This window comes from Pollicipes pollicipes, unplaced genomic scaffold, assembly GCF_011947565.3.
Source record: "Pollicipes pollicipes isolate AB1234 unplaced genomic scaffold, Ppol_2.1 Scaffold_6686;HRSCAF=7923_pilon_pilon_pilon, whole genome shotgun sequence".
Classification (NCBI taxonomy): domain Eukaryota; kingdom Metazoa; phylum Arthropoda; class Thecostraca; order Pollicipedomorpha; family Pollicipedidae; genus Pollicipes; species Pollicipes pollicipes.
Window position 1 is genome coordinate 36,767,519 of NW_023596921.1, and position 21,430 is coordinate 36,788,948.

Genomic DNA, 21,430 nt, shown 5'->3' on the forward strand with positions numbered 1-21,430 from the left:
GGTCAAAATATGTACTCGTGGACCAGCGTGCAAGCTTTTCAAACCGTTGAGTTTGTGCACATGCTATTTCGCGAAGTTTTGTATGTTCAGCCTAGCTTTTCGTAATTCGAGATGCATGGGCGAAGTTTTTGTTAGTCGGCACGACCACTCCTGGAATGGCAGCGCTGTCGGCAGTCACCACGACCACTCCTGGAATGGCAGCGCTGTCGGCAGTCACCACGACCACTCCTGGAATGGCAGCGCTGTCGGCAGTCACCACGACCACTCCTGGAATGGCAGCGCTGTCGGCAGTCACCACGACCACTCCTGGAATGGCAGCGCTGTCGGCAGTCACCACGACCACTCCTGGAATGGCAGCGCTGTCGGCAGTCACCGCGACCACTCCTGGAATGGCAGCGCTGCCGACAGTCACCACGACCACTCCTGGAATGGCAGCGCTGTCGGCAGTCACCACGACCACTCCTGGAATGGCAGCGCTGTCGGCAGTCACCACGACCACTCCTGGAATGGCAGCGCTGTCGGCAGTCACCACGACCACTCCTGGAATGGCAGCGCTGCCGGCAGTCACCACGACCACTCCTGGAATGGCAGCGCTGCCGGCAGTCACCACGACCACTCCTGGAATGGCAGCGCTGCCGGCAGTCACCCACGACCACTCCTGGAATGGCCAGCGCTGTCGGCAGTCACCACGACCACTCCTGGAATGGCAGCGCTTTGTCGGCAGTCACCACGACCACTCCTGGAATGGCAGCGCTGTCGGCAGTCACCACGACCACTCCTGGAATGGCAGCGCTGTCGGCAGTCACCACGACCACTCCTGGAAATGGCAGCGCTGCCGGCAGTCACCACGACCACTCCTGGAATGGCAGCGCTGTCGGCAGTCACCACGACCACTCTGGAATGGCAGCGCTGCGCGGCAGTCACCACGACCACTCCTGGAATGGCAGCGCTGTCGGCAGTCACACGACCACTCCTGGAATGGCAGCGCTGTCGGCAGTCCACGACCACTCCTGGAATGGCAGCGCTGTCGGCAGTCACCACGACCACTCCTGGAATGGCAGCGCTGTCGGCAGTCACCACGACCACTCCTGGAATGGCAGCGCTGTCGGCAGTCACCACGACCACTCCTGGAATGGCAGCGCTGCCGGCAGTCACCGCGGTCACTTCTGGAATCGTAGCGAGCTGCTTAGTGCTTTCAAGAGCTTAGGCTGGTGGGGTTAGTGAACAGACGATGCATGGCGGTTTGGAAATAAACTCCTGATGATGGACGAGGCCGGAGAATTGAGAATTCAGAAGAAACTCGATGTAGCCTCTGGAATATGTTTTGCACGTGGAGCATATCGGATATGGTCCATCTATCACGAGCCGGGGGTTTGTAACGCAGCAAAGCTTCTTTCAAATTGTGCTTGCTTCGCCGGAGAGGCCCGGCGAAACAAGTGATCGGATATGCGTAACAGTGCGGCGACGAAAACTAATGTGGGAAACCAAAACTAGGGAACGGAAGCATACGGATTCGTTCTCAATGCGCGGTACAAAAGTTCTAAATAAACACATGACCATGTTTATCAGGCAATTCAAATTTTGGTGTTGGCATATTTATGCACATTGATTTGCTGCGCTGTTGGATTATCATTGTGCTAGATGCATTGGTCTGTTCATCCGCAGACAGCCGTCACATTTACACCTGCGTCTTAGCGCAACCGTCCTAAGTGGAATAGATTAACGCTGGCAAGCTCCGTCGACCTTCATTTTCGGCCGGAATTCATTTCGTGGTTTACCTACGCGCCAAGTCTATATAGTCAATAATCCATAAAGCCACGCTTATTTAGTCAATATAGATACGCACCAAGTCGGCGCAGATATATTTCCAACGTTTCAGATCGTTCACTTTTATTTTAACCAGGGGTGAGTGCTCTATGGAGCTCACCGGTGATGAGGGAGACCACTTAATCTGATTTTCACCGAGGTTGATGTGGTCTTCCTCCGGTTTTTCCAATCTCATCGCGAAACGGTCCCATGTAGACGAAAAAGACTTGCTGACTTTTCCTGGTCATCAAGCTTGCAAGGCCTGACATATTGTTTTAATCCGAAATCGCCAGGAAGGAATGATTGAACGGCGCGCGTCGTCACGCCGCGCTCTAGGGAGCACGAGCGATTGCAGTGGCCAGGTCAGCGCCCCTGGGCCGCAGCGCCAGGTGAGAATCGAACCCAGATCTTCCACGGGAACGCGAACACGCTCATGACTGAGCTTTCCGCTTTCTACTGTGCGATTCGATTCATGGGTTGCAAACCTGGACAATCCGCTGTCTTTTTACAGTTATATATTTACAAGGCCCGGAGTTTTTTAAAATCGGCTGGGATGAGGCTCAGCGAGGTAAACCACGTTAAAAGCATGCGAAAGACAATGCCTTTACGAACTTAATGCACTTTGCTTTCAAAGGTGAGGCGGCTGGTGATGAACTTTAGGGCCAGGGGGGAGCTGCGGGGGGGGGGGGGGCTGCCACGCCTCAATCCGCTTACGAATCTATACCCTTGGCGTTGACAGATTACCTCCTTTTTATTTTATTTTATTATTAATTACCTACTACTACACGCTATGAAGACGATCATTTTGATAACAGGATCTAGTCATCGCCAGGTATATCACGAAAGGCCTTTCACCACACGCAATGAGAATATTGTATTGCGTTTGTACAAGACATTACGAGAGGATAAGACCACCATATACTTGCGTTTATCGTGGCACTGCTCCATGGTTACGGTGATGAGGTCAATATCTGTTTGCTGAAATGAAAGCTGTTACCTCTGTCGACCACGCACTCAATGATTCACGCGGAGAGATCGCAAGGGTGGATAAAGGTGGTCACCGGAGTGGACTTGGAAGGAGGAAGTAAGGCAACGATAGCTTAAATTCCAATTTGCTCGATTTCTCTACTTAAGTGATATATCAAGTCAAAGGGCCCTTGTGAAGTCCCCAGGGCGCTTATTACTGGAGGGCGCAGCGTGAAAAAAAACACTCCTTCCAACAATCTCGCCGTCAGATTATCAAACTGACCACTCTCACTGACATTTTGTGATCCTTCTCAACCACACCCTCGGATCTCTACCGACACCGCCTGGCCCCGTATGCTCCACACCACTCTCACTCCTTCTGTAAGAGGCACTCTCACTTCCCCTGTAAGAGGCACTCTCACTCCCCCTGTAAGAGGCACTCTCACTCCCTCTGTAAGGGGCGCTCTCACTACCTCTGTAAGAGGCGCTCTCACTCCCCCTGTAAGAGGCACGCTGTCAGGGACGCTTGCTCCCAGCTTCTCCTGCGTGGACCATGTCTCCATTCACTCAGCGAACACATGCGCATAATAAGTCATATGTCTGAATGGCTCCAGGAAATTCCCCCGACCGCCCAGGCGGGGAGGTTGGAAATAGGCCGCTCGGCCGTCGGGGGGGGGGGGGGGGGTGGGGGGGTCAGAGGTGCGCGAGTCTCGGCTGACGTGGAGGTCGGAGGTGGGCCGCTCGGCCGTCGAGGAGGTCAGAGGTGGGCCGCTCGGCCGTCGAGGAGATCGGAGGTGCGCTGCTCAGCCGTCGAGGTCGGAGGCGGGCCGCTCGGCCGTCGCCACTCTCACCTGTGTTGACCGTGTCGCCGAACAGGCAGTAGCGCGGCATCTTCAGCCCCACCACGCCGGCCACCACCGTGCCGGAGTGCACGCCCACTCGGATCTGGATATGGTTACCTGCAGACGGTGGCCACTGGTCATCAGCGAGTCGGGCGGCGGACCGACGCACCCAGCTGCAGAGAACAGTTCATGGTGAATTAACTCGCGGGTGCGACAGTGCAATGCTAGCGTGAAAACGGCACCCACAGGCAATGATGTGTTTCATACGAACTGGGCTTTTCGGTCCTTTTGGTCTTTGTGATGTGTGCGTAGGTGTAGTTGTTTAGACGGGGCAGCGGTAAGCTCCTGATGCTGGGAAAAATGGAGCATACACTTACGTCGATGCATATAAAGAAACAAACACTGCGTGTGCCTGCAACTCCTGAGGGAATCGGCCGTCATTGAGCGTGATGTCCCGTATTTCCCGGGGCACGCGCGCGGGCTCGTCATCGGCCGGACTTCTGCTGCCATGCTGGCTGGCATTCTAAGCTCGCCAGACCTTCCACTTCCGAGCAGAGCGCGATCGAGTGAATGATTGGCACCACTCACGCGCAGTGCCATGTTAACGACCAGTCGCGCTCAGACGTTATTGCAGGCGGCGACCGTTAGAGGATATCGTTGGCTGGAGCTCTGCGATGCAGAAAATTCGGCAATACAAATTAATGGGCGGAATGAGTACAATCATGGCCTCATTTTACGATATCGTCTTCAAATAGCGGTCGCTATGGTGCTGAGGGCTCGCCGCGTCACGAACTGGGCTCCCCGAGCAATAAGCCCCTCTTCAGCCCCCTAAACGCCCTCGTCTGCCATGATAAAACCGGAACATTCAGTCAGAATGAGATCATACGGCCATTGATGGCTTAAAAAAGCATTTAAGTCACAATCCAATTTCCAGCAACCAAGTAGCTATCGGAGCTTAATTGCACGCACACATGAGCCAAAAGACATTTGTTAACGTCGCGCGACGTCGGGGATGTGGGCAGGAAAGCAATATTTGGCAATGCTTCAGGCCGCAGCTTATTAAAGTCCGCGGCACGCTCGAAACGGAGCGGGGAGGGATAAAGATAGGTCGCAAACTTCCCAACCATGCAACACCACGCGGGTCATGTCTTTTATTTTCAGGATGGGAAGCGGGTCGCTTCCCCGCCGTCACCTTCCTTTAATTCTTCTCAGCTGGTCCTATCACGCATGGTACGTCACTTACCACTTACACGGAACCTTCAGCGAACATGCGTCGTCGCTTCTCAAGCTCGGGCCAGACCCAGTGATATCAGCCGGTGCGCGCTCTGATCACCAAGGTCCGGCTGCCGCGTGGATAGAGTCGTAATAAACTCTGCCCAGGCCCAGTGACGTCAGCCTGTGCGCGTTCTGCTCACCAAGGCCCGGCTGCCGCGTGGATAGAGTCGTAGTAAACCCTGGCGGAGCTTCGGCCGGGCCCAGTGATGTAAACCGGAGCGTGGTTTGCTCGCCCAGGTCAGGGCGCCGTGTGAATTGTCATAAGCTTCGGCTGGACCCAGTGACGTAATCTGGCGTGTAGTTTCCTCGTCCAGGCGCCGTGTGAGCCGTCATAAGCTCCGGCCGGACCAATGACGTAATCCGGCGTGTGGTCTCTTCGCCCAGGCCCGGGCGCCGCGTGGAGCCCCAGGCCCAAATGAATGACGGCCCGGGGAAGCGCAGCCGTTGGTCGTGCCGTGAGAGGCGTGCACTACTAATAACCGCAGCAACCGTGATTGACTCGTGATCCTGAGCGGTCGATGCACGCCAGGCGGCCGCGGCGGTCGGCCAGTCTGGACCACTTTCTGGGACCGGGTCCGATGATCAGCTCTGACGGTGGCCTCGGCCACGAGCGACGTCCCCGACGCTGCAACTCCTACCCACCGCACCGCGCGCGTCCGTTGTGACCCGGCCACTGCATTTGAAACGTTAGGCACCGTTCCCCGTCGGTAGCTGGAAGCCGTTTCACTACTTCGGATGAAAGCAGTTCGGATGGGTAAGCCCATTACGACCTGTCCCGTAGTTCTCTGGCTAGCCTGTGACGTCATTACCGCAGCCCTTTCGGAACTTGACCGAGAGGCGAAGTGAGCGCGGCCAGCCGCGGTTGTGTACACAACAGCGTCCATAAAGTGCCAGCAGATGCTGACGATCGTGGGCGTCGGGAAAATGGGCAGCTCTCAATTGCATATTAACAGCGTGATGGAAGATTCTGCTTTTGGCCGCGTAACATGCAAAGAACTGTGCAACATGGTCACCTCTAACTCCGCCATGGCTTCGTCCTCCTCCAGGGCTGAATCAGTTGGCTTGACCTGTCGCCCTACCTGGACTTACAACGTTCTTCTTGGAGCGTCGGATGCGCTGATCTCGGATATCACGGCATTGACATGTGACATGTGACATTCAACATGTGGCAAGTGACATGTGACATCATCGCCGAGCACGGAGCCCTGGTGTTGCCCGACAGACATAAAAATTTAACTCCGAGGGACGGACCTCAGCGGGTCGGGGTGAGCCACAGACTGGCGGCTTGCAGTGTGACCCATGCAAGCCGGTGGCCCCAACGTAACCGGCAGACACGCGTCTAGCGTGATCGCCACTACGTACAGACAGATGTTCGGTGTTCCTGTCAGACGGACGGGACGCGCGCACCGACGCGATGCCGTGGACGAATTCATCAAGCGTGGGAGGACACTGGTTCCCTCCTCGGCTTTGACTTCGCGAAGCCGCAGCTGTCCTCCAGTGGCTTCGGATTCGGCTTCGAATTTGGGCTATTTTCACGGCTGGCTTCGGCTTCGCGTGATTTTGAGCAGTTGGCGTGGTCTTGGGCTTTAAGTTTGGTGACATTTTAAAACGCTGCCTTCGGCTTTGACTTCGGCTCTTTAACTTGGACTTTTAAGTTTTGTTTCCTAACACACGCAGGTTTTAACTTGTGACCCCGGCTTCCGCTCCATGCGATATTGAAACTGTTCCATTCAGCTTTGTCACTGGGATACATTTTCACAGCAGTCGTGACTTTCCTTTACAAAAAAAGCAGTGCTGCCCCCCCCCCCCCCTGCCATCCCAATACACCGCGCCACTTTTTAACGCTGCGGCGCGTACATGGCTGAAAGCCCAAACCAGCCAGTCATTCTCGGGACCAAAAAACATCTGACGACGGCGGGAGACCTAGTTGACCGAAGTGCTGTACATATGCTAACACACAAGACTTGTAAATGGAAGGAAAAAAATCTTCCATCACGCACCGGTGTACAGGCTGGTGAGGTCCATAATTACCGCGCATTTACCATACCGCCTGCCGCCGGCCACACACACATGTGTACATGCTCGTGAGACACGTGATGAGCGCGTGTTTATCACGCCGTCTGCCGCCGGCCACGCACCTGTGGACGGATCCGTCAGGCCTGTGATGCCCTCCACCATGTCGAGCGCCATGTCGCAGATACGCTCGGCGTGGTTATCGCGTTTCTCGGGCGCACCGGCCACCACCATGTAGGCGTCGCCGATCGTCTCGACCTAGGAACGCAGACACCGCGTGACGGGCCGGACCGGCCGGGCCGGGCCGGGCCGGGCGGGGCGGGCGGGGCGGGTCCAGGCCCGACCAGTACGGGCCAGTCCAAGCCAGGCTGGGCCAGGACGGGCCGGGCCTCGGTCAGTGCCTGGCCGGTCGGGCCTCTGCCAGGACGAGCCAAGCCTAGGTCAGAGTGGACCAGACTTCGGTCAGGACGGGGTGGGCCAGGCCTTCTCCAGGGCGGGGTAGACCCGGGCTGGGTATTCAGGATCTCATTGTAGAGAAATGGCAGAGCCTGTTCTGCTGCGCCAGGTCCGGACCCGATGCCGTTGGTTTGATCGAAGCTGGTGTAAGATGATTCACTTACGGGATCGTGCTGGGTCGCTGGCGTTGTAGCATTCCACAGGCCCTAGTACTACCGGGTTTTGTATCTCCCAGACACGTCCCGGTCCATAGCAAAAGCAGCGTGAGGCTGTCGGATGAAGACATATGCACACAATGCTCGCGCCCCAAGTCGGAATCCGGTGATGGCAACTATGACTATGCTACCATTAATCATGCAACCATTAATCCTGCCAGGACGGCCGCAGTCCGCGTGAGTTTGAGCGAACCGAAGGCGGAGTTGAAATGTTCTGTAAGTTGAGCATCGACCCATTCGGCCAGGTCATAATACTGCTTGAACTCAACTGTGTGCGTGCACCCTCTGCTTAAAATGGGCCCGGTCGGCCACAAATCGTCCCCGTAATGAACTTGTACAGTTTGGATCTCTACTTTTGTGTTTGACTTTTGGATTCAAGACGGGAACTTCCAGCCGACTCTTCGTAGTTCGCCTTAACACAAAAACGTGGATATTGACCGTCCTGAATTTTGATCACACATTATTGGGTGCGCAGTTTCACGTGCCGAATAAAAAAAAAACAGTTCGGTCAAGGAGCGTGGGAGATATTTTTGGAGGCGTCTTCCGGTCTCCCGTTCGTCAGTGGTTTTCACAAGTCTGCATGCCGTCTTAGACCCATATGCAAAGCTACGTGGAACGGATAAAAACGTCGTTGGGCGCAGTCTGACTACACTTGACGAGGCAGCCATAATACACATCGCAAAATGACGCGAGAAAAGGTCTTAGTTCATGTGCGTGGGCACCTCTACATTTTTTAGCTTTCGTTCTGTCACATCGGGTGCGGAACCTGTAGCTTAAAATTACCGATGTAACAAACTGTGACGAGTTGATCAAAAGGACGTTCCTGGCTTTCTCCTCTATCTCCAGCCCAGTTCTGCAGTACTCGGAGAAAAACTCCGTAGAGATGACGACAGCAGAGTGGGAGATTTTGGACAGATCTCCGTCATTCTCCCCACCTATTCATGCCATGCCCGCCATCCAAGTGAATGCTGACGACCTTAGTTATCTTTCATTGTGCCGAAATTCCCCTCTGAGGCTGGGGATTACGCTTTCAGCAATAGTGCTAAGCTGAGGAAACTTAATGAAGCTCATCAGGATGCATGGGCTCCGTCCAACGAACAGGCGAGATCAGCAAACCTTTGAGGAGCCAAGAGAGGCCAAACTAGACTGCCTCGAGCGACAACAGTGCCGCGCTGCGAGCGTACATTATCAGCGACCGGACGCCAGCCGCCACCCGCGGGCTACGGTACCTTGTAGACTTCGTTGAGCTCCGTCAGCTGGTCGAAGATGGAGTACATGGAGTTCAGCATGGAGACCACCTGCATGGGTGAGAGCCGGCTGCAGATCTCGGTGAAGGTGACCACGTCAGAGAAGATGATGGTGACGCTGTCGAACACCTGCGGCGCGGGTGGCATGTGCGGGCCCGGCGTCTCACATCGGAATGAGACTGGCGCGCGTCGGACGTCATTCATTACTTACGTCATTCATTGTAACAATTTACACAGGTAAACAGCCCTGCTTCCAAGGACGCGTCATGCAAGGCATCCTGAGACGACTGGCACCTGTGGAGCTACTGCTCCTCGATTTCTCGATAATATTTGCTGGGTCCTGTGCCCAAAATTCGCGACACGGCGACAGGACCGGACATCCAATGCTACAATAACCCGTAGTCGACGGAGGCACCCGACATTGGCCCGGAAGAAGGTGTTTAAGCAACCAACACGCTCTTCAACTTGCAGCAAGGGCAAGTCCCTTTGCATGAAGAAGAAAACTTCCGCTCGCGTGCATGGCAGTTGCTGGGAGACTCGAAAGAGATGACGTAGTTGGTGTCCCATGGTTAGAGCATGGTGGTAACCGCGTTAGCGGTGTCCGAAGTGGCATGCGTCACATCACTTTTTCGTGATGGTTTCGTAAACACCACAGAAAACAGCTCTGTCTCGCTGGGGATTGGTCGATATCCCTGGGGGGGGAGTTGTGGAAACATGGCATAAATATATTTGTTGGAATGATTTTGTTTCTCAAAACGGTTATCGCATCAGAATAGGATCAATAAGGCAACATCTGGGTTTCGTAAGCATGGATATTGAAATAGAGACCAACTTGTTTTTGATCTTCAAAATACGCTAGGCATCATGCATGGATCGCCATCTGCAGGGGGACATGCCTAATGTGGCATTAGGAAATAAATCAATGCTAAGCTTTTCACGTTTACTTAAATACATCAAAACAGGCTTCGAAGTGACATGTGCAGTTTATTTTTAAGAAGAACGAGGGGTATCTCCACTGTTCAATGGCACCCCGAAAACAAAACGGCTCTCCTTTGACTTTAAATGACCTTCACCTTCGTCGGTTTCTAAAAACGCTGCCGGGGATTGGATCATTATCAGCACCACAAGGGCGAGCCCAGGCGACAAAAACCGACGACAACACCGCAGCTCCGAAGCATTAGAAAAGTAAAATTATGAACATAGATAAGTCCTTTCCATGTCTGCATTAATCGGGTGGAGATAGCGCTGGAAGGGTATTACAAATCACTGTCCTTCATTTTGAAGGAAATCGATGGCTGGAAACGCTTTCGAATTTCCACAAAACAGAGATATCGGTTGAAATTTGCTTAATACAACTGTACCGAGGGAGGGACTGTTCACGGAAATCAGTGTTCTCGAGGACTCCAGGGCGTTACCTCACACGTGTCCACCGGGTTCTCGCCCTTCCGCAGGCGGTTGGCCACCTCCTTGGGAATCATCTGGTACAGCAGCTCGTCCGTGCGGCGCATCTCCTCGTCCAGCTTGCGCATCGACTCCTCCAGCTTCTTGGACTTGAGCTGCTCCTGGTCGAGCGCCAGCTTCAGCTCGATCGACTGCTGCGTGCCGGCCAGCATCAGATCCCTGGCGGCAGGAGGCGGAACTAACGCCGGGTTCCCACCCCGCTCCCTGATCGGTATTCACGGCGCGAGATCGTCCACGGGCGGGCGGATATGCAGTGCGCGTCGCCTACGTGGTGAGCCGAAGTGCTCCAGCGGACCGCCCCTCCATTCACGTCCGGGTGTCGCGCGAGTGCTTAGGGAAATCTGAAGCCCCGTCGCGCAGTGGGGTATGAGTGTGCTGCCATTCGCGCGGCTTGGGCGCGGTCAAAATGAGGAAAGGATGTTGGCCGCTCACAGGGTGTGTGAAATCCTGCAATTTATTCGCAGTGCTGCAGGCATCAACAACGAAAAGGATTCGGCATTGCTGCTGTTTGTGCTCAAGGCCGCATGTGTGATAAGGTTTGATGGTACACGGGGATAAACAATTTATGTACCTACAGAATGATACAAAATAGCTGAAGAAACCGTGTCCGTGGTTTTGCCGCATTCGATAATCGAGGATATCCATCATCCCGACGATGCCAGCGCGCCATGCACGTTCTGCTTAACTCTCGACTCTCACCACTGCTCTGGGATGTCAGACCAACACCATAAACGCAACGCCTTTTGATCATGCTGTTGGGCCAAACATCATCTGTCTGGCTCCTTATTTCATCCCAAAGTGAACAACACCAAGTTTATGCAGTGCGTCAAGCGCGATGTCAATATTCTAAAGCCCTCGCCTCTTTTTCGCTGCATCGTACCACTGTCGGTCGCGCGGTGTCAGAATGGCTGGAAGCCTGCGATCTGCGAACAGGCAGCCAGACACCGCGCCTCGCCAGGCTGACAGATGGCGAGCGCGCCATTGACAGTGTGCCGACGAGCATTGCGTTCGCTCACTGCCACACGGCCCTCACAGCCCGCCAGAGGAAGGGGAGGGGGGAGGGGGCGGTGACAGCCGGTCACTCACCTGCTGAAGTCGTGCATGGAGAGGTCGTTGATGAACAGCCCCGTATGGATCATGGCCTCCAGGTCGGGCATGACCGGCGTGCCCAGAAACAGGATCATCTTCCAATCGTCGAAGTACATCATCTGGCCTGAAGGCAGGTCGAGCTCTGGCATGACTCACAGTCCAGTCTCGCGGCTGCGGCCGACCTCTCCAACACCGTGTCACATGGAAATCAGGTGGAGGGGATCAGGCTGGACTGGGGGCAGCTTTTGTGCTTAGTGACGGCCTCCCAGCGCGACCACCCTCTTCATGCAAAGGCTGATTGGACTAGGCCGGTGAAGCCCAGCGTATAAATGAAATGCTGCTGATTTGCAACTTGGAAGAAATGAACTCTTCAACCCCCAGCAACCAAGTACCGCTATCTAACATTAGCAAACGCAAATGCCCACTCCTCCTTCTCAGCGTCGCGCTAAACGCGAGCGCGAGCGCTGGCAAGCACACAGGTCCTCCCAGCCAACCTTTCAGGCGGAGGTTCTTCTCCCTGATCATGGTCGCATCGTCAATTTCTGGGTGCAGACCGTCCTTCCCATTGGTGCTCATGCTGTTCAGCTGGGATGGTGCGTCGATGGAAATGAGCTCAAAAATGTTATTGGTTTTCTTCAAAATCTGCGGCGGAAGAGAAATGTTTGAAGTTGTTAAAAGGAGTGTTTCACACTTGAGGTACTAGGGCGAGCATCATAAATAACGGAATAAGCCTGCTTGTAACTGTTGTTTGCATTTAGGTGCAAAAGATAGCTCGGGCCAACACAACTTAATGGAAATGTTTCATCTTTGAAAATATTGAAGAAAGCATCAGATATGCCGAAATAAGGTCACTTATGATCGCTGGTATATTTTTAAGCGGAAAAGACTGCTCTACACGACACACTTTCACTGTTAACTAAGTATTCTCCTCAATATGTCATTGTTTAATTACGTCATCATGCCATGCATAACATTGATTGAAAGCCAACTGACGGTCGTTATGTCTGGAGATCGCGCTCACGAACGCCAGATATGAACGAATCGACAATCACATTTGTCTAGGAGTTGGCTTGCACATGGCTAATGGAACTGGAAGATTTAAATGACGATATTAGGACACCATGGATGACTGGGTGACGTTGAAATAGTCTCCTTGAAAAAGTCTTCACATTTTTGCGGGTTTGTAGCTCAAAAACTAGGAGAGTTGGTGTTAAGAAGGACAGGGCTGCGAACTGCACCGGCTGATCTTCAAGGTGGCTTTTTCAGTTCACAAGCCTATGCAAACGTCCAACACTCCCTTTAAAGGGAATGTTTCACATTTGGTGGTGTTGGTGGAATTTTCGGTCCGTTAACTCTCAGCTAACCAGAGCTTCAGTTGCCGGATATTCGGCCAGGGGAAGTAGTTGTTCAGTTTAGGTTGGGGAGCTGAGCACGGGAAAATGAAACAAACACGCCAATAAAAGGACCTTCCCGGATACGACCCAGTTCCTTTCCAAAGCCCAAAGTTGGGATAAGGAAGGTTCAGCCCTTTCGCCCAACTGAATAGGATACTACACCCCTGTGTGCGGCATGATGAGTTCAGAGTTCCCAGGCCTGTGCCGAGTTACCTGTCTTTAATACACCGGGAGGTAAGGTTAAACGACGTCATAGTGTAAACATGGGTTACATTGTGAGCACTCGGCGTTTTAAGCTCTGCTTATGATAATGAACATGTCATAGTAAGCACTTAGTAGTCCCTCGTGGATTTCCTGCCGGCTTTGCCCCTTTGGAATTTTCATCTATCGATTCTTTGCTTTCGACTTACCTCTGTCAACTATAGTCCCTGAACTCCTTTAATTGAGCTTCCTCCATTTCCACTTTCCACTTTTTGTCGTCCGATTTTTTCCGATTCAGTTTTATCCCTGTTGACTTTTGTTGCTTCTGAATTTATGTCCATTAACTTTTTTCTGGTCTGACTTTTATCCCTGTCGACTTTTTCCATTTGATCCATCGTACGCACACCGTGCGTGCCTGCTCATCAGATGCCTCCCCGCTGGTGATTTACCGCGGACTGGTACTGATTCCCACATAACTTGCTTGGAATCATGGCTCATAGCAAAGCATAGCGAATAGCTCCGCATTCATACCTGATCTCCGATCTGCTACAAATCTGTCGCAAGTGAATGCCTCCAAATAAAACAAGTCTGCAAGGCCTTCAGCCGGAATGCAATGAAAACGTGCCTCGAGTGTTCGGCGCGGCAGCAAGGTGCGGCAGTGCTGGTGTTCCGCCTACCTCCGTCTGCCAGCTTCAATTGAGTCGGTATCCGTGAGGCTCGCTCCGCCCCGAGCTGCCACCGCTGAACAGGCGGCACTGATTGGCTGACGCAAAAGCAATCGCGCTGATCGTTACAAGAAAATAAACTTTGCAGCCATTGCGGACGATGGCGGCCAATCAAAGGCGTCTAATTTGTAGAGAGCTCTCATGCGCAATGCTCGCCAGCTAGCCTCTCAGTCTGAACCATTATCCAAGGGAAATACGTCGTGAGTGCACATCAATTAAATAGATGAGTCAATGACTCCTGCGGTGAAGGCTGTACCACAAACGAGGCCTTAGCGCATAGCGTATGTTTCAAAAGGAGGTGTAATTCCTTAAATTACGGCTTCTCATGGGCAAAAGTAAAACCCAAACGGTGACTGCTTCACCAACCGCAGACGTCCGAGACATCGCCTAAGCCGAGATGGCATCGTGTTGGATGTGATAGAACACTTCTGCCACTACTTCATTTCACTTGCTACACGCTGCGTAAGTCCGACGCTCGGCACCCGTTGCATTCCTTTTTTAATTTAAATTCAAAATATTCGCTGCAGTTGTGTTTGAACCATGTTCTCGGCAAACTCAACTTGTGCTGACGCTGACTCCGCCCTCCAAGTAGTCCAAATTTTGGCAATCTCGTGTTTGTATTTACCGCACTGAGCATTGCGGCACGTTATACTTTTGTCACCAAACTTTGTCGCTCACCTGGGATTTCACGATCGGGTGACGGGGTCAGGGCTCACGCAACAAGCGCTGGTTAGCGTGACCACTAACACCAGCTATCCATGCATTCAAAAAGTTCTGAGCAGAGATTCAAAAGGCAAGATAAGATGCATTAGTATTTGCTCGCAGTCCATCAACGAGATGGTCTGTATAGTCTCCGGTGCTTTACAATGTTCGGTACGTTCGGTTCGTTACGACTCCATGACGTCAAATACTAAATGTTTAGAAATACTAAACGCAGAAGATAGCAGAAGGCATCAAACACATAAAGATACTAAACGCACAAAGTCTAAATATAAAACTCAGATGTGTATTTGGAACTATGCGCTACAATTTTTTTCTTTAAAAGTATGCACTGCAGTGTGTTAATTTTGCAAATTTGTGAAGCCGAACGAGCTTATGTTGTAAGTGCATGGGGGTAGCACTGACGCGCAGAATCAAACGCATGTGGGCGCGCAGTGCAACAGGTTCCCAAGATATGCTTAAAACCAAGGCACGAAACCAATTAGCCACAAATACTCCGTACTCCGTACCCGGCACTCCGCATCGCTTTTGTGCCACGCAGCGCGCTGATGCCATTTGTGGTGGGACGGGCTATCCCCTACGCCGAAGACATGCGGTATATCAGACGATAATCGAGCCGGTGACGAAGTGTCTCCAGCCCGCCATGTCTGCACTCACTTTCAAACGAAACCGTTATCTCTGGTCTGGGGCGCTGGGTCGGTGAAGTGAAACCAAAGTGCCGCCCTGGGTAGATGTGAAGCTTTCACAAATACCCGTGGGGAGGAGGAGCATTATAGCGTAAGCCAACTGTTTCCAGACAACGCCGAATATGCCAAGTTTCAACATTAAGGAGTACCTGCGATAAGAAAAGTACGGGATATTTGGCCGACGATGGTCCCAGTCGTGTGCGTTGTGCAGCCCCCCCCCCCCCCCCCCCCCCTCCACCCGATTCGTGCACTCCCCCGACTCGTGCGCCATCTTACGGATGCGAAGCGGAACTCGACCAGGGGGCGGACCAGGTCGAACCAGTCGTTGAGCCGCTTTCCCAGCAGGTCCGGCAGGATGGTGAGAATCGACTGGCCGAGGTTTCGCACCGTCAGGTCAGCCCTGTGGGGTCAGGGATGCCAGGTCACCGCCGGGTCAGACTGGGAAACACCGCAACAGGGTCGTCACCAGGCCCGAACAGCAGTCGGCAGCGTGTCCTAGATGTCACAGCGAAGTGAAGCAGTGTTATCGCCAGGGCAACTCGAGTAACCTGTGCAAGGTCACGTTTAAAGGTCCTGGGGTCAACAGCATGATGTTGCCATGACCTGAGCCACGCAGGGTCATGCTCGGGATAACTGCCGTACACCATCCGATGGACTGAAACAGTGACCGCAATCGCCAAAGCCACGAAGAACGTAAGATGGCGGCGGCGGAGAAACAGGGAGAATTTGATTCCCGAACCGGTAGGAGTGGCTCGCATAGAGACATGAGCACTCGCGCACGCTCAGGCACCAGGCGAGTCTTAGCGGACAATGCCCACCGGCCTTTTGCTTAAACTTGATATTGGCGCCCTATGGTGATGCATAGAAACCATTGCCTTGAAGGAGCAGGTCCCGTCATCCCATGTTTTTTTGTGGATATCCGCACGCCACTAAAGCTTGGCAGGAGACAGAGCGTCCGCTGATACAAGTTATGCTCAGCTGGGCATTCGGACTAATGGGACTTCTGCTGAACTCGTTGGCATCTTTCCAGCTAGCATCTTTCCAGTTAAGCTCGGACGTCTTGGGATTCCGGACATAAAACTGATGATCTAAGTTTAATAAGCGCTTCTGGGCAGCTGCTGCCTATACAACAGACGAATCACACGGTCACAAGTGCCACGTATTGCGCTGGACCACCCAAAAGAGCCTTGTGAAACTAACCAATATCAGTCAAACAGCCGCAAACAGCCGCTGAATCAGTGAAATCATTTGATGAATTGCATTCCAACAATGCAATTCATCACGAGTTCCAACGGGTTAGTCACTACTAACTCGTTGCATCACAAGCTGAACGAGTTAAACTTAACTTAAAACCACTTAAAAATCTAATTATACTTTATTCTACCGAAAACCTCACGCTGTTTGATCTGAGCTTGTGCCTCCCGCCAGGAATTGTTCTGAAAATATCCAGGGCAAAGGAGCCACAAAATCAAAATAATTACCCATCAGAGCAAACGACACGTTGAGCAGATAGAATGTGCCATATCTTACATGATGTGCTAATGATGAACCACAAAATTATCAGTGCTCCTCGCATGGACTGGTCATGCACCGACATCTTAGCCAACACTGAAGGACTTAACGGAAGCAAGTTGAGCCCAAACCGTGGGACTTTGGAAAATCTTAAGCCACTGACAGATTTCATGCATCAATAGCGCTCTCTTGCATTGGTCACACCTCAACAAAGATGTTCACTTTAAATTGTCTGAATACATGAAACTCATTTCACTATATACAACCACGACTTCGTAGGTGAATTAGCGCGGAATATACGATTAAAGGCTAAAACACAGTATTTACACCAAGCCAACTTTTTATCGCGTAATATATATATATATATATATATATATATATATATATATATATATATATATATATATACAAATTGATATGGCCTGTATAACATTACAATAAACAGCAATCGAACAAGCGTAATCTGGTGCCTCAGAACCATACCAAGATTTAACTAGGGTCTCGGTCAAGTCACGTATAGTTCATACCAGGTAATAATCAGGTCGTCTTTATTTTTCCCGGTTGATATACTGTCTCATAGTGACTGGTTTGGAAATGTATCGGCTGCAACGCGTCATCGGACTAATTCATCACAAACAGACGTAACACACCACGTTGGCTCCACACTTTGAAGTTAGCCTCCCGTGACCGCTGATGGGGACCTGATTTGAGCTCTGGTGGTGACCTGGTGACATGCGGTTTCTGAGGTACACACCGTGCGAGCCGTTTCAGATGCGACAGTCCAACTAGTAGATGAATTACGTCGAAGCGATGAAGAACAAGAAAACAAAGGGTGAACTTGTGCCTGAGGAGGCCAAAACCGCTCCGTAAACCCTCGTTGATGACGTCAAAACTCAGTGACCTGACCTTATATCACGGGTGTTCACCCAGACCGAGTGAAATTGAGCACCTGTCTGGCACCGTCTATTTGGCGGACCAGCCCAGCACGGTTCGGAAGCTATTACACAAATCCAGGGCAAGAAGGCTCCTTTTATTCCCAGGTGGTCGCGGATTCGCGGTAAGCCGATGTAGGAGTTTCTTTTCATTATTATCACAATATTCGCGACCAACCGTGACGGGTGTGAGTCCTGGAAACGAGGGCCCATGTCCGGTACAATCGCTCCGGCGCGCGTCCCGTGCAATACCGATAGCCGGCTGGGTGTGACGGCCGCAGTGGGGCATCTTTTGTCATCCGAGCACAGTCGGGGGGGGGGGGGGGGAGCGGGGACAAAAACAACCAGGCCAGAGCGGCTCTGGCCGGCTCTCCGCTGTCTCCGGCTGTCCAGCTGCCTCCTTTGCCGCTGCGAGGGCTGACCGGAAAATGCTTGCGGCTCTGCCACCACGGACAGATCCAAAACACCGCCCTGGAGGGAGGCAGCGCCGACTTGGGAGGGGGATAAAATCCGAAAAGATGTGACGAACTTAATTTGAAGACGTTTCTGTAAAGGGACAATGTCGCTCCACGGTCTCGCTGAGCTTGCTGACATCACAGCGATGGGACATGCGGCTTCGCAGTTATTACAAGCCCGATCGGGTCACAGTGTCATCTCACGTGAAGGCAATGGAGAATGGAAACAGCTCGAAGATGATGCTGGCTCTGATGGGCAGGCTCTGCTCGTCCCGCACCAGCTGGAACGAGTGCGCCTCGCGGTAAGCTTGGTTGTCGAACGTCAGCTGAAACGTCACGTGGAACGAGTCCATGAAGGAGTCTTCGCGCACCAGCTCGATCTTCATCTCGGTGTCGTAGAAGTGCCGCGCCACCTGCCCGAAATGAGCGGTGGGGAGTTAGCAAGTGCGAACAAGTTCCTCTGTAGCATAACCGAACGTCTAGGGGTCTGTCCTCAAGCACCGCACTCAGATCCCACCAGCATGTGTTTTGTTGTGTTTTGGGCCTGTTCGTTGCTGAAGATGAGCGATTACATATTTCCGACGAACTACTTCGTTCTTTTTCGCTTTCATGTCGGATAGTTATGCCTGATATTGTCATATCTGATATGCGCTCCCCTGCAGGTAATATTTTAAGGTCATCACGGGTATTGACCTAAGACGTACCTTAATTCTGACTGTTGGTTATACGTGGCCTTCTATGGTAGTTCGCTGGATTAATTCACCTCCCACCTGGTGGTGTCGCTCCTTGACTTATAAATGGCATGCCTACATCAAAAGTTCATCATAGTTCACTAACCTAAAATCATTTGTGGTGCTCTGTTTTGGGATTATAAATCCTCCCTCCTGTTGATTCTGAATTCACGTGAGACTTCTTCAGGGCTCTGGTAAAAGGCTAGAAAATCATAACAATTTTCCAATTAGTAATCGATTGTCAGCATATCATTACGCGCTACCAGTAAGCATATGGAACGAGCTGGAGCATGCCTAGTTAAGTCTCATAGTCTAGTTTACTGCGATAAAACATACCTATAAAACATTTCGATCGGCGTATTTCAGCATCAGAATGGTTGCTAACACTCGCCAATGATTTCCTCTTGTTTAACCGCACGCTAAATTATTGTGTAACGGCCAACAAGCGTTCGACTGTCAGATATTGGGTGCATTGCTGTCAGATCTGAGTCATGTGCAGATAAAAGGATATATCTGGCTTCACATAATTATCTTGTACATGATCGCCTCCCCCCCACCCCCACCCCAAAATCGTCTTCTTTATCGATGAGGTCGTTTTATCTAAATTTGTAATTGCTCAAAGCTCATAACTTAAAATAGTTCATAGCTCGTAACCTTTTTTTTGGTTCAAATGTTCAATTTTTTTTTTTGTTCAAATGTTCAATGTTTTTTTTTTTGTTCAAATGTTCGATGTTTTTTTTTTGGTTCAAATGGTTCACTGGTTCAGATCGCATAGCTTGTAGCAGCTCACAGCTCATAGCCTTCACACCTCCAAACCAGTCACAGGTTTTTGTGTGAAATGTCGTGCGCGGCAAACACAGCAGGGTCGGACGACATCCGACCGGCCGGGCGCCGTCAGTACGTGCACACGTGCGCCGTTGGCTAAACACGTGGAGCGTAAAATTCGACGGAAACGCTTGACCACATGCGGCTCGCAGCTCAGTAACGAAAGGTCGCAGTGAAACAGAATCAACACATTTATACGGGGAAAGGAACTGACGATTGTACAGACGGAACCGGGAATCGATGACTGCTGAGGTGCGCGTACGCTCGAATGCTCGTGCGCAAACCGTGGATTCAACAGCCTTCAGCCGTTTTTCACGATTGACTTCAGATTTTGGCAGCCCGAGCAGATAACAACTTGGAACTGAGTGCATCGTGCAGGCGCGTGTGCCACCGACAAATCACCCATCGGCCCAACACGGTCCGAACCGTGGCGACACCAGCAGTGGACCGTGAAGACACATCTGTCGGGATTTTCCAAAGCACTCTCAAGTACAACACGTTAGCTCCTGAACGGGGCGAGCTGGGACCATGCAGATGACACCGTCGCAAAGCCCGGCTCACGGTGAACAGCATTCAACCAAAATACATGTCCTCATTACGCCATAATTTGGCCGCAAGCGCCGAAAACGTCCGGCATTGTAACGGGCACTGTCTTCTCCAGTGCACACCGCCGCGCTCATTTGGCAGTAGACGACTATGCATTGGTGTTGAGACGCGAGTGTCTGCTAGTGGTCCTCCCAGCAAAATATATTTAGACGTATCCGTCAGTGTCAACCAGCATCAATGGGCACGCGACAGCCGCTGTCGTAGCTTAATAGGCCGCCCGAGACAACAGCAAGGTTTTTCTGTGCAGCTGGCTTGCCCCCCCCCCCCTCCCCAATTCGTATGGCAGCGTCTTGCAGTCAGGAGACTTGGGTGAAAATCCACAATTAATCACGTTGTTTTTTAACATCAATTTAAATGCTTCTCCTCAGGGGCTTCACCAGGTTCCTAGATTGCATGGTAATACATGTGTGACAACGATGGCAACACGTTTCAATGTGACAACGATGAAAATCGCAACATTCACGAAGCGCCAGCCCACCCCAGGGCCTTCCCAGACCTGGAGATAAGCCTTTATTTGGTGGCTTATGGAAAGTTTGTATGTGTCTTCAGTGCTTAGCTATTGTAACGGTAATAAAATGATGCTTCCACATTGGTGCCAAATCAACAGAAATACCAGGGCTCTCCCCAAAAATGAGGAGCAAAATGACCTGAAACCAATTTTAAGTTTTCCCATCTTAAAAACACGGCTTGTGCTTTGCATCACTGCTTTCAAAAAGTTTGCTGGCTCGTATTCACATTCCAAACGTTTTTCTAACCGTCGCAAAATGGTTCAAAAATATGTTCCGTCCTATTTTGTTGAAATATGTATCCCTCGTTTCGACCAGGGTTGTTCCAAATAAACAATAAATCCCAGTTACTCTGGTTGCGAATTCAGGTCTCCCAGAGCCTCCCCAAGTCCGAAAATTATTATTTTTTGTGACTTTTTGTGACTTTAATGACAGTTGATGGTCACTTTTTATTTCTCAGGTGTGTCGGACAAAAGTATCCGAAAGGTGAACACGCACTCTCCAACTGATGTCGACACCCACTTGAAATCGGAGAGCGTCTATATTATCATTTATCGCCTAGGAATTCAACTTGAGACTAACATGCTTGCACAACATTTTGAACCCAACATATTTGCTTTCTGTTAAAGGAGAAATGAGTTATTGGCCCTTATGTTCGGCACGTCACGATTTCGGCGTCCCAATTTTGGGATCCGAATCTGCCGATGCCGAAAACATCTGCGTCACAAGCGTCATCAGCTATTACCAAAATGACTGATCATGAGAGT

The 21,430-nt window shown here is 51.6% G+C and overlaps 1 protein-coding gene across 1 annotated transcript in view; it reads right to left on the reverse strand.

Annotated features, from left to right (window-relative positions):
* Positions 1-21,430, reverse strand: part of LOC119108259 (soluble guanylate cyclase 88E) — a 76,416-nt gene that overhangs the window by 20,744 nt on the left and 34,242 nt on the right. Inside the window, exons 4-11 of the mRNA XM_037231839.1 lie at positions 18,200-18,408; positions 15,373-15,496; positions 11,865-12,012; positions 11,368-11,494; positions 10,236-10,440; positions 8,803-8,949; positions 7,028-7,160; positions 3,624-3,731 (exon numbers count right to left, since the gene is read on the reverse strand). Of these exons, the coding sequence (XP_037087734.1) occupies positions 3,624-3,731; positions 7,028-7,160; positions 8,803-8,949; positions 10,236-10,440; positions 11,368-11,494; positions 11,865-12,012; positions 15,373-15,496; positions 18,200-18,408 (1,201 nt within the window). The remainder of the gene's footprint in view (positions 1-3,623; positions 3,732-7,027; positions 7,161-8,802; positions 8,950-10,235; positions 10,441-11,367; positions 11,495-11,864; positions 12,013-15,372; positions 15,497-18,199; positions 18,409-21,430) is intronic.